The sequence below is a fragment of the Myxocyprinus asiaticus genome, chromosome 27 (genome assembly GCF_019703515.2).
Source record: "Myxocyprinus asiaticus isolate MX2 ecotype Aquarium Trade chromosome 27, UBuf_Myxa_2, whole genome shotgun sequence".
In the NCBI taxonomy this organism is placed as follows: domain Eukaryota; kingdom Metazoa; phylum Chordata; class Actinopteri; order Cypriniformes; family Catostomidae; genus Myxocyprinus; species Myxocyprinus asiaticus.
Genome location: NC_059370.1, coordinates 11,271,602 through 11,285,616, shown reverse-complemented (window position 1 = coordinate 11,285,616; position 14,015 = coordinate 11,271,602). Strand labels below are relative to the sequence as shown.

General features: G+C 36.9%; 1 protein-coding gene across 2 annotated transcripts in view; it reads right to left on the bottom strand.

Annotated features, from left to right (window-relative positions):
• LOC127417596 (netrin receptor UNC5A-like) overlaps nucleotides 1-2,239 on the bottom strand; it is a 338,051-nt gene extending 335,812 nt beyond the window's left edge. For both annotated transcript variants that reach the window (XM_051657630.1, XM_051657631.1), the window contains exon 1: nucleotides 1,756-2,239. In XM_051657630.1, the coding sequence (XP_051513590.1) occupies nucleotides 1,756-1,849 (94 nt within the window). In that variant the 5' untranslated portion in view covers nucleotides 1,850-2,239. The remainder of the gene's footprint in view (nucleotides 1-1,755) is intronic.
• Between the last annotated feature and the right edge of the window lie 11,776 nt (nucleotides 2,240-14,015).

The window sequence follows — 14,015 nt, the reverse complement described above, 5'->3', positions numbered from 1 at the left end:
AATATAAATGCCAATTATCTACTATTGCTATAATATCTCATTATTTTTATATATACATGAAAATGTATAGCTGCTTTTTAATTTTAGGAAGGTGGTCATAATATTTGAGTGACCCACCTATATTATATATGTGTGTGTGTGTGTGTGTGTGTGTGTGTGTGTGGTGTATATATAGGTAGGTCCACAAAATATTATGAACCCTTGTGAGGGTTGAAATTGATTTAAAGATAGCTTCATGGCATTTACACCGATCAGCCACAACATTAAAACCACCTGCCTAATATTGTGTGGGTCCTCCTCGTGCCGCCAAAACAGCACCAACCTGCATCTCAGAATAGCATTCTGAGATTATATTCTTCTTACCACAATTGTACAGAGCGAGTTATCTGAGTTATCATAGACTTTGTCAGTTTGAACCAGTCTGGCCATTCTCTGTTGAACTCTCTCATCAACAAGGCTCTTCCATCCGTAGAAATGCCGCTCACTGGATATTTTTGGTTTTTGGCGTTGTTTTGGCGGCACGAGGGGGACCTACACAATATTATGCAAGTGGTTTTAATTTTGTGGCTGATCAGTGTCTATGTATATATATATATATATATATATATATATATATACCATGAAGCTATCTTTAAATCAATTTCAACACAATCCTAAGCACAAAAGCTGGCCATTTTGGGAATGCTTCAGCCTTTAATTTGGTTAAGGGAGCTTGGACCTCATAGTTATTATTTGAACAGCTACAGTTGTGCTAAGAATTGCCATATTGCTAGTATTAAAATAACTCAGTTAAATACTGTATTAATTAAGGAAACAAGTGAAATCAATAATGTACACTTTATTAATTAATGAGGATATTAAATCTGTACTTCTCCCTTTATAAGGCTATGGGTGCAAGCGTGAAGGACGGAAAGCACGTTTGTTTCTGTGCACATACACACCCTCTTTATCATGGAGTTGACAAAGACTGCGTATTTTACTTCCTCTTATATATCTTCAGGCAACCAGTGTGGAGTTCAATGATCAGAGAAGCTCACTGCCTACTCCGTGAAGATGTCAGAAACACTGCCAATGCAGCAAGAACGGATGAATGTCCGCGCGAGGAAATGTGCGTGAGTCGAGTAGGCTAGTTCATTAAGCTGACGTTCACATACCCTCGCGCTGGACTAGAAGAAATGCAACGCGTGACTCAGGCTGCAACATTCAAGCATATTTGTTTATAAAACCATAATGAACCTTTCTAATCCTTTTTAATGGAATCAAGCCTTGTTTTAATATGCATGTGAATGTTTTCGCGTAGCGTGTCTCGTGCGCGCTTTGAGTCTCGTGCTCGCAGAAACATGTCAATCAAACTTACAGCACGTTCAAGTTCACGAATAGGTTCCTCACCTCTGTTTCTGTAAGTGAGCTGGTTTTAAAACACGAATTTGCTGCGTTATTAGTTTTTAAAACATGAAAACATTTAACTGTGCCACCCTCTTGTTGTGAAGCCACAACGTGCTCGCCCTGTTGATGTAAGAAGAACAGCAGCACTAGATGTAATTGAGACAAAGCTGCAAGTAGGAGCAAAGCATATTGTCACATAACAACCCCATTCGGACCAAACTGCATATTTTGAAGGAGGCTCCTGTGGGAAATGTTATTAAGTGAACGCACATCACAAAGAGAGTATGTAAAAGCAATTATGCATGGCTCATACACGGATTTATCGGTCGAAGCTGGAAGAAGATGCGTTTAAAAATTAATTCGACTCACCGATGCAGGTAAATCCGGAGGAAAAGAGGCAGATCCATGTGAGTACAAGTCCGGATCTCCAGCGGACAAAGGGACCCAGGTGTAACGGCATCATGTCTTTATCACCTACTCGTTCAAGTTTAAGTCTATAATATAAGCCGAAAGAACTGCGGTGAGTATTAATGTCTGTCTGTCTGTGTTTAGTTCTTGTAATATTATACCGACGAGTGCGGCCAGAGCATTTAAAAGTCCTCTTTCAACACATATCCTCTTCCTGTACCTTGGCCATCAGTGCGTCTTCATTGCACAGAAACAGCAGCGCATCACAGGTGTGGTAAATAAAGACGCGTCTCTAATTTCTTCAGCTCACTAACCCCCCCTCACAAACAGAAGAAAGAGAGAGAGAGAAAACGTCCTCACTTTTATTCCTCTTCTAACTCTCCGCTGTAAATTAATACTTGCTCCGGTAAAGAGAATGGTGAAGATTGGCTTCAGCGCACGAACATCTGCTGTAACAGCAATGCAGGAGTGAGGAGACGCGATGTTCCGAGCTGTGGCTGAAGAAAACCCGGAGCGGAGCCTGGAATGGACTGCAGTGGCCCATGGAGACCACGCGTCATGTAAGTGAATAAAAGCGCCTTTAGTTCTTCAGAAATACACCGATCAGCCACAACATTAAAACCACCTGCCTAATATTGTGTAGGTCCCCCTCGTGCCGCCAAATCAGTGCCAACCCGCATCTCAGAATAGCATTCAGAGATTATATTCTTCTCACCACAATTGTACAGAGTGGTTATCTGAGTTACCGTACATTTTGTCAATTTGAACCAGTCTGGCCATTCTCTGTTGACCTCTCTCATCAACAAGGCATTTCCGTCCACAGATCTGCCACTCAATGGATTTTTTTATTTATTTTTTATTTTTTATTTTTATTTTTTTTTTGGCACCATCTGATGTAAATTCTAGAGACTGTTGTGTGTGAAAATCCCAGGAGATCAGCAGTTACAGAAATACTCAAACCAGTCCATCCGGCACCAACAATCATCCATGCGATTATCTAATCAGCCAATAGTGTGGCAGGAGTGCAGTGCATAAAATCATGCATATATGGGTAAGGAGCTTCAGTTAATGTTCACATCAACCATCAGAATGGGGAAAAATTGTGATCTCAGTGATTTGGACCGCTGCATGATTGTTGGTGCCAGATGGGCTGGTTTGAATATTTCTGTAACTGCTGATCTCCTGGGATTTTCACACACAACAGTCTCTAGAATTTACTCCGAATGGTGCCAAAAACAAAAAAAACATCCAGTGAGGGCCAGTTCTGTGGATGGAAATGCCTTGTTGATGAGAGAGGTCAACAGAGAATGGCCAGACTGGTTCAAACTGACAAAGTCTACAATAACTCAGATAACCGCTCTGTACAATTGTGATAAGAAGAATATCATCTCAGAATGCTATTCTGATGGGGGTTGGCACTGTTTTGGTAGCACGAGGGGGACCTACACAATATTAGGCAGGTGGTTTTAATTTTGTGGCTGTTCGGTGTATCACATTATGTTCATCCATTTATATTATTTATCTAGGGGCACTAATGCACAATCCCTGAATAGAAGAAAATAATCAAATGATCTATACATAAATAAATATAGTTTATGGATGAATTAAATAATCTAATCATTTATAAATATATAGTTTATGGATGAATTAAGTAATGTGTATAAATTGTCTGTCTGTCTGTCTATCTATCTATTTATCTATCTATCTATCTATCTATCTGTCTGTATGTTTGTCTGTCTGTCCATCTATCACTCTTTCTTTCCTATCCATCTGTCCATCTGTCCACCCGTATGTCCATCTGTCTGTCTGTCTGTCAGTCTGCAAATGCAAATGAGTTACATAAAAGTCTATTTATAAAATATGTGTGAGATAAACCTATTATTGCATTATTTTATGAACCAGAAATTCTGCTTTACTCTCTGGTCGATGCACAAGGATCAGGTTCAATCTGTGTAAGAGTGAAAGATTTTGGAGCAAAACTAATTAGCAAAACAGGCATCTGAATTGTTAGCTTATCGAGCTTATGCTCATTGATTGTAAAGAGAACGATTCTTGGGTGTTAAGTTAGCAAACATGCATCACATTTTCACATACTTCTACAGATCTGGGCCTTTTGGGTTTTGTATGATTAAAGATTTAGATAAATTCACATATATATAATGGATTGTACTGTTGAAGCTATAGCCATTGATCAATAACACCATTTCTAGATGCTTTGCCAGCAGCTTGTTCCTTGAAATGTTTTGCATCTGTTCAGTCGATGTTTGTGTCAACGTAAAAGTTTCTTAAGCCCGATGTACTTTTCGGTACTTGCATGATAGTTCTCTCTGAATTGGCATTATTTATCTGCTCTCCAAAGCAATTAGCTGTAAGGTAGGAAGTAGTCAGCATGACTCTTAGTTTTTACCGGCTGTGTTTTCAATTTTCCCTGATCCTCTGCTTAAGATGGCAAAATCAGGGACAGAGTCAATAAATAAAAATTATACAATTGTTTAATATATACTTAATATAGTACTCTATTTAATAGGCATTCTGGCACATTCTGTAATTCTGTCTTTGTTTCTTTTTAAATCTTTATGACTGTGAAAAATCATAGGCACTATGATTATGCAATATGCAGTTTTTCTTTTTCACTCAGTACATTTGAAATATTGTTTTACAAATTGTGTGTTTGCTTAAAAAACACCCTGATTACTTAAAAAGATTACCTCTGGAAAACAAACACAGCTTTGGGACTGGGAAACATTTGCCTACTGGAATAGGTAGAAAAGAACACCCACAGTAACACACAAGCACACACTAGGCACTGATCCTCTTTATGCAAATTGAAGACATCATATCATCCACTGTGCTTGCAGCCTCTCAGTTTGAACCTGTGTTTTTATCAAATTAGATTTCAGCACCACAACACAGCGGCTGAGGGACTTTACGATCATAATAGTCAGTGGATTGTACATTGTCGTGAAAGTCACTTAATCAAACTGCAGGAAAATGATGGTTTGAATTTGTAGTCTCCCCTTTTACTCTCGTTATGTGCCATCCTCGAATTAGCATGGGTAATGTGTAACTGCACATTAGCATAGCATGTGTAATGGCTCATTAATGTTAGATAAAACTCCAAAAAATCAGTAGAGATGCGAGTACAAGTGAATAAGTAATAAATAAATCAAAAGAAAGGAGATTTTAATGCACCCTACCATAGATTACTGCTTCATGGACATTAATGTTATGAACAACACATAACAATCCTACATAGTGCTGATATTTATATTATCTAAATGGTTTATTTTTATATATACATATTTACTATAATTCCATCCTCAGTAGGGATATAAAAGTTTACAAACTGATATTTATGCCAACATATTTAATTGCTGTTATGATAAAAGTTTCAACAGTTACAAATTATACATCTCAGAAGGCGTTCAATGTACCATTATCCAGATAACAAGTGATTTGTACAACCTGAAACAAACTCCAGATGAATACAAACACTTCTAGGTAAACAAGCGCTGATTTCATGCATTGTTGAAATCCAAAATGTGTCAGATTGCAGAGGTTGCATTGCATTCTCAACGTTGTCACAAGGGGTGCTATACCAGCTATTAGTGTAAACCATCTTCTATGGTCAGACAACTAAAGCCCAGCGGAATAACAATTTAGTAAATTCAATAACTTACGCTCCTCAATTGTCAACATATAACCGCAATTCCAAAAAAATTGGGACAGTATGGAAAATGCTAATAAAAACAAAAAGGAGTGATTTGTAAATTCTGTTCACTCTGTGCTATATTAAAAGCACTACAACAACATATTATTTTATGTTTTACCTTTTATTTTTTTATACACTAATTTAAAATCAGATGATTGCAAGACGCTCCAAAAAAGTTGAGAGTCGAGTTTTTACCATTGTATAACATCATTATTTCTTCTTATAACACTATAAGCCTTTGGGCTTTGAAGATAAGCTGTTTTGTGTTTAGAAATCCGAATTTTTACCCATTCATCCATAATGCACAACGTCAGCTACGCAGTTGTATTGTGCGCATCATAATGTGCCACGCATTCTCAGCTGGAGACAGGACAGGACTGCAGGCAGGCAAATCTTTTTTTTTTTTTTTTTTTTTTAAAAAACGATTTGAAATGCAGACTTGATGGACCACAAAACACAATTTGACTGTTCTACTTTCCATCTCATATGAGGCAGAGTCCAGAGAAGTCAGCAGCGCTTCTGGACAGTGTTGATGTACGGCTTCTCCTTTGCATAGTAAAGTCTTAACTTGCATCTGTTTATGCAGCGGCAAATGGTGTTGACTGACAAAGTTTACCAATGTATCCCTGAGACCATTGCATGATATCTATTACAAACTCATGACTGTTCTTAAGACAGTAACGTCTGAGGGATTGGAGATCAAGCATATTCAGAACTGTTTTTTCAGCAGGACAACGCCAAACCACATACTGCCCAGACTACAAGTGCACGGCTGCGTAAGCAGAGAGTGTGATGTGGGTGCTATATTGGCTTGCCTGCAGTCCTGACCTCTCTCCAATTGAGAATGTGTGGCACATGATGAAGTGCAAAATACGGCAATGAAGACCCCATAGAATTGTAATGGATGAAGAGGAAAATACTGCTTGCTAAACTCAACAAACTTGTGTCTTCAGTGCCCAAATGCTTTGTGGCAGGGTGAAGAAGAGACAGACAAAGTGGGTGTGGCATCAAGCCTTGGAGAGGCATTTATTGGAAATAATAATAAACAGAAAATGTTCAAAAAGGTGGAGAAAAGTGGCCAAAGGGGAAAATGGCCAAAATAAAGGGGGATCTGGTGCCGTTGTGGTAAATGGGACTATGTGAAGGATGGGGAGCGTCCAAAGGATGGTCTACGAATCAGCGGGGTCCTATGGCTGCACGCGCTCCCCTCTTAATGTTCCGGGACACGAGGGGCAGCAGCTTCTGTGGCAGCCTGTCTTCCCTGGGGCCGCGTGTGTGAGGGGATAGGTGGCCTGGCATCCATGCCCGTCAGCCGTGTTGTGAGTTGTACTCCCTGGCGACTCATCTACCCCACACCGAGGTTCTGGGGGAGCAGGTCCAGCGCACATCTAATATGGCTGGTACCATCCTTGCTCTGCTCCTGGACATGCAAGGATGCCAGTGTGTGCGCACAAGGAGATAGAAGCTGGCTTCCCAAGGAGAGGCACGCTCTGTGTTTTTATGCCAGCATTGATGAGACTCCACTCACATCAGGTGTGCCTTATCATCCACTGCCCAAACGAGGCTCATGAAGTTACACCTCTCCTCTCTCCAGCCCACTCCCATTGTGAGCCTGGCTGAAGAACAGTCCTAAGAGGCGGGCGACGATGACAAGAGGGAGGGATGGATCACTCCACCACACGCTTAATAAATGTTATTAGAAGAAATGCGGTAAACACAAGCATGTTGCAATCATCTGATTCAAAATGAATGTATATTAAAATCAAAACAAAAAAACAATTAAATTCACAAAACATCAAATAATGATTTGTAGTGCTTTCAATATAGCACAGGGTGAATAGAATATACAAATCATCTCTTTTTTTGTTTTTGTTTTTGTTATTAGCATTTTCCATGCTGTCATAACTTTTTTTTGGGGGGGGGGGGTGTTGGCTTTGGGTTGTATGTATTAGCTAGTTACATGAATGAAGAATACATTGTTTTAAGGTTAAAGACATTTGAAGACAACTCTATTGCTCCCTTGAGTACTAACGTTTGTTATCACAGAAGAACTCACATCAAGTATGTACGGTAGCCTATAATGGGACTGCGCATTTGCAGTGTGTTGGCCAAACATTAACATCTACTGTACGTTGTGTACTTAAATAGAGCAGTGGTTTAACTGGTGGGTTGCGACACAAAAATGGGTTGCAGGTCTGTTCTGATAGGGGTTTGGACAGAAGGGATAGTTAAATAAACAGGCTATTAAACTTTGAATATGTAGGAGAAAAACTCTATATCATTTTATGTCAATTTGCATCCAATCAAACTCTACACTATTTTGGTACAAAATGGTATAAGCAAGCCAAATTAGCCTGATGCTAAAAGGGACAGTTTACGTGACCTCATCCTCGAAAACCTTAATTTTAATATATTTCATTGTTTGATTTTAAGGGTAGTTTTGTTGATACCCAATATCAAATCCTAAAGAAAAAACTGTTGAGAACCACCAGGGTAAAGTATGTTTCTGGCCTAAAGGTTTTGTGATACTTTTGCACTGACCTGATGATCGTGGCTGCCATATTCTTTAGCCAAACCTCTGATCTCTAGAGGACTCTGGAAGTCTGAAGTCTGATGAGACTAAATTTTAATGTCCCATCATTCTCTGCTCCAGCAATTTCTCACTTTCACAGATATGGCCATGGTATGTGATTTGACAAAAATGAAAGACCCTGGAAGCAGCAAACTATGGGAGATAACGGCAGAGCCAATGACTAAATTATATTCTAAAGCCATGCAAAAGAGATTATGAGTATATCTTCAGTTGGTGTTTTTTTTTTTTTTTGGATCCCACTCTTATGTTCTCACCATGTGCTTCTGGTCAACATTCAGAAGATGCATACCAGTATTCAGCATTTTAAATCACTTCAAGTGTCCATGTCTGTCCTGATGAGTCACAACTCATTGGGTTACATTCTAAAAGCTCCTGATCTTCAGAATATCTTCATAACCAGTTGAGTGCCTTCAGGGTTTAAATCCCTATATAATTAGATTCTATAGCTGCAAGGCATTAAAACAAAAACAAAAATCAGTAATTTGAAGTTTTTTTTTTCTTTCTTTTTTTTAATCATGCTTTAAACATAGAGCTTGCATATTCTTCCTCAAATCTATTATGTGTGGCTTATATATTTTTCCCCTACTTATTATTATTTAATTTGTTTAAGATTTATTTAGTGAGTAAGGAAGACAGAGAATTATTTTTATTTATAATTATTTTATTATATTTATGTCTTTGGGAAAAGGAAATGGGTCCCTAAACAAGTGAGTCATGAAACTCATTTTGTAGACCTTATCGAATTTATTCTAATTTGTATCTGTCTTCAGGTCACTGACCTCCAAGTGCTTAGGCTACCTGTAGTTTTGAGGGCACTATTACATCAGTTCATTGACTAAATTTGGTCCAGGGAGTCGAAACTCAGGGGTCAGGTTTTGGCTGGTTAACATAGGCCAGTTTGCCCCTGATGGGTAGGGTCAGGTTATAATTACATCCTCTGGGCCCAAAAAGTATCTTTCTCCATTGGTGGCCATTCAAAAGTAGATGTGTTTTCTGACAAAATCCATATTTTTGCAAGCCACATATAAATTGCAAAATTTTCATGTTTAAGGATCAGTTAACCCCAAAATGAAAATTCTCTCATTTACTCACTCTCATGCCATCTCAGAAGTGTATGAGTTACTTTCTTCTGCAGAACACAAACAAAGATTTTCAGAATTTGTTTTAGCTCTGTAGGTCCATACAATGCAAGTGAATGGTGATCAGATCTTTGTAGCTCCAAAAATCAAATAAAGAAAACATAAAAGTAAGTCATATGACTCCAGTGTTTAAATCCATATATTCAGAAGCGATATAATAAATGTGGGTGAGAAACAGAACAATATTTAAGTCCTTTATCACTCTAAATCTACACTTGAACGTGAAAGTGAAACTAAACAGGCACCACATGTGGCTTTCAGATGTAAAAGTGAAAGTGGAGATTTAGAATAAAAAAAAGGACTTAAATTTTTATCTGTTTCTCACCCACACCTATTTTATAGCTTCTGAAGATATGGATTTAACCACTGGAGTCTTATGGATTAATTCTATGTTTCCTTAATGTGATTTTTGGAGCTACAAAGGTCTGATCACCATTCACTTGTATTGTGTGGACCTACAGAGCTGACATATTTTTCAAAAAATCTTTGTTTGTGTTCTGCTGAAGAAAGAAAGTCATATACATCTGGGATGGCATGAAGGTGAGTGAATGAAGAGACCATTTTCATTTTTGGGTGAACTATCTCTTTAAGTATATGTTTTACTGGTGCCTGTTTTTTTTTTTTGTTTTTTTTAGCATGCTCTGAAAAGCCTGAAATTTTCTTATATGTTTTCCAGTCTTGTCTTTTTTTCTGCTTGTAAAGGACTCAGACAATCAGCTGTTGTCATAACATTATTTTCCTATGGCTCCAGAGTGATTAGTCACATGCCATTTATGACTTACAGTAGGTGATTGGCTCAAAAACTAGAACTGAATGCCCAAAAGCAATGATGGCAGATTTCAAGTCGTGCACTAGGCTGCATGCACCAGCCGAGCAACTGCCATTTAGATGAATGGGAACACCAACGGATAACTTTCCCCATGCATTGTAGACCTCTTTGATCAAAACAAAGACTTGATTATGAAGCCCTCTTCTTTTCTGGCTCTTACTCTCTTTTTAATAGACTATATTTACATAATTTGAATAACAGGACAAACAGCTATTGACGGAACACAGTAATAATACAAAATATTTCTTTAATTTTAAACACCAGAGGGTCATTATTAGGAAATATGCTGATTTAATTTTCTCCCAGTCTACAGTATTGTAAATACATTTGCATGCAAGAAAAACGAAGGACCAGTACCTCTGAATTCATCAAGTTTGCAGCTGATGGCATAGTTCAGCAAGAGGTTACAACATCAGGGGGTTTTATGACGTTCTTAGTCGTGTTTCCCATCTCCAAGACATCCGGCAATTAAATAAGACATTAGAAATGAGTGCTGCTGTTAAAGATCTGAGGCAAAATAAACAGATTAATAAGAAGTTCAGCTGATGATCCTGAAGCTCAACTGGTAGAGAACAGCACTAAAAATGCCAAGGTTGTAGGTTTGAATTCCAAGAAATGCATGGATTGATAAAATATGCATAACTTTAATGCACTGTAAATTGCTTTGGATAAAGTGTCTCCCAAATGCATAAATGTATTTATAGGGCAGAATCAAGAAAATTTCTTTTTTTTTTTTTTCTTGGTTTCTTTTTCCCCCTGGCATTTTGGTGATTTTTTTTTCACTAGCTGTTGGAGATGGGAGCATCACCTCACCTCCTGTGTACGGTGGGGAGGATGTGATCAGAAAAAGGTGCCTTTCTCTGAAACACATATGCTCATTTGTGACAGTGACTTCTAAGAGATACAGAATAAAAATGTCAAGTGCTCAAGGCATCACGCTGGCAAGCACTTCATTTGGATCTTTTCCACTCCAACAGGTGACATCAAAACGCTTAGAAAATGTAACATAACATGTCAGCACTTATGCAGGGACCACTTTTGGTGACAGTTCCTTGCCTAAATCAGTAAGTAAAGACATACACATGTGTATGTGTGTGTATGTGTGAGAAAGAGAGAGAAAGACACAGAGGGACAGAGAGAATTCGAGTAGTAACAGTCGATTGTAATTTCTGCATGTGAATGCTAAGTCTAATGCTGCTCCTGCTATGCCTTTTGTAAGATAATAATTTCCAGGAGTGTCATGGTACTATATTTTTGGAGAGGACACTACTTGTGGTCTTGACTTACTTGATACATATATGTAATATTGGTAATGACCAGTTATGGGTGTAATCTGACTACTTTTTATGTCAAAAAGTAACACATCACATCTTACATTCTAGTTACTTTTACAGTTACATTACAGTTACTTTTGATTAGTTAAATTACTTTTAAGTACATTACTTGGGTTACACATAAAAAAAAAAAAGATTATTTATTTTGAATTTAAAACATGAATTTGGTTCATTCATTTGTATGTATCTTTGTGTTTCTGTGACAGCTGAAGAGACCATGCCCCTTAATAAATCATTGTAAAGAAGAAACATGTGGTGCTGGGTGTATGACTTGCATGCAACAGTGAACAAGGAGGAATTAAACATTCGTTGAGCAAAAAAAAAAAAAAAACGAAACAAAACAAAACAAACACTTTTCTGTTAAATGTTTTAGAAAGTAACTTAAAAGTGATTAGTAATGTGATCACTTTTTTTGATGAAGTAATCAGTAAAGTAATCTGATTAAAATTTTATATAAGTGATTAGTAATTTGTAGTGGAATACTATTTGAGTAACAAAGGGATAGTTCACACAAAAATGAACATTCTCTCATCATTTACGCACCCTCATGTCATCCCAGATGTGTATGACTTTCTTTCTTTCTGCAGAACACAAATGAAGATTTTTAGAAGAATATACTGTATAATCTCTGTAGGTCCATACAATGCAAGTGAATGGTGGCCAGACCTTTGAAGCTCCAAAAAGCAGATAAAGTGAGCATAAAAGTAATCCATATGACACCAGTGGTTTAATCAATGTCAATGATGAGGGAATTTTAATATTTGGGTGAACTAACCCTTTAACCAAGACTGGACATGACAGAAGAAAAAAAATAGAATAGAAATAGATGCACATATAGAAATAGATGCATTAGCATAGTGGTATAGTTTTAATTTAGAGTGTGTGGACTTGGGTTCAAATCCAAAATTATTATATATATATTTATTATTATTATTATTAAAAATGTTTAATAAATGTAAGAAATAAATTAAATTGCGATTGAGCTTGACAGTCAGTGATCCCCATACACTTTTCATTGTATGATAAAAAAAATAAAAAAAACAGATTGGAAATTTTATAAAATTACTCCTTTGGTGTTTCATGAAGGAAAAAATCCAAAATTTCGTTTTGGGTGAATTTTATTTAAACTAAATGATTTGCAGAAGTTGCATCTTATTTGGCCTGAATTTAGACATGAGTGGGTGATTTCTGTTCTCGTCAATTGTTTTTAGGCAAACCCTTTTTTTTATTTTTATTTATTTTTTTATTTTTTTTACAATACTTTTGCAACATAATTGTCTCAATTATTAAAGCAAATGATTGGAAGTTGCACTCAAGTTGCACCTATCCCAACCCCCCACATAACACCCCAATCGACAATTCTGATGATTACAGTAATAACAGAAAGGACTGAACAATGTAATCATATTTATGAGTTGAAGTTATGGATGATGTTTTGGTCACTATCTCCTTACAAAATCATTGATGTCTCTCAAACTTGGCTCTCTCTGCTGAGACTGTGATGAAACCGACGATGTTCACAGAACATTTTATATTCACCACATGTTTCTGGATAGGTCAATGTACGCTACTGTTTTTATTTGAGATACCAGCAGAATAGTAAATTTATTGAGCAAGTATGGCACTCAAAAAATATGTGTTATCATACTTTTTATAGACGTATTTTTATATGTTCCTCAAACAACTAAATTCACTTTAATAAGAAAATCTCCACTGAACACTTCAGTTTGCTTGTGTTTCTGAAAATTTACAGGAAGGAAAAAAAAACTTTTTGGTTTGTTTCACCCTTTTTCTGTTTTCTATATTCTCTCTCCAGTTGAAAAAATCAATTTCCTGTTCTATACTTCCCATGACAGCATTCCTTTGTTTTCTAAACAATCCTATTGTGTAAGTTTGGGCATAGACCTTGAATGATGTTGAATGTTTTATGAGACTGCAGCATTCACATCCACTGACTGGGAAAGGAAGACCTTTATGAACTACTGTGATAAAGTTTGTTGAAAGAAATAGAATAAAACAATGGCAATCTATAATAGACAGTTACGCATTTAGTTAGCAAAACTCTTCGCAAGACAGTCATTTTAAAAGTGTGTGTGTGTGTGGGGGGCGACACAGCTGTCAGTAGGTGCCTCCCACAGACCCAACACTTACAGTGCAGTATTAATATATTACACTATATATTAATATGCAAGTATGATATAAGTATTATATTAATATTTGTTTTTACTTTTAATATTTGTAGTATTTTAAAGATTCAACAAAATTATCTGCAAAAATAAAGGGCATCTTGTGGAGCTCTTGCTTCTGTTTCACACATGACAATAAAAGACTGAGCCCAAGCTGGTCCTGAATAAATTATTTAATCAATTGCAATAATGACAATTGTGCATGTGCAATTTATTTTTTCAATGTGGGATTTAAATGTATCCAAGTGGCTCGAGTGTTTTGACTAAATTCACCAAAATTTGTTCAGATCCATTTAATGATTAAGTGACCATTTCTGGTGATGCCAGAAGGTGGTGACAAATGAGTGTCTTGTGTGAAATGAGTTAGTCACTGAATCAATGATCAAAAGAAAAATTGAATCCTTTAAATTTGTATGTCTACAGATCTA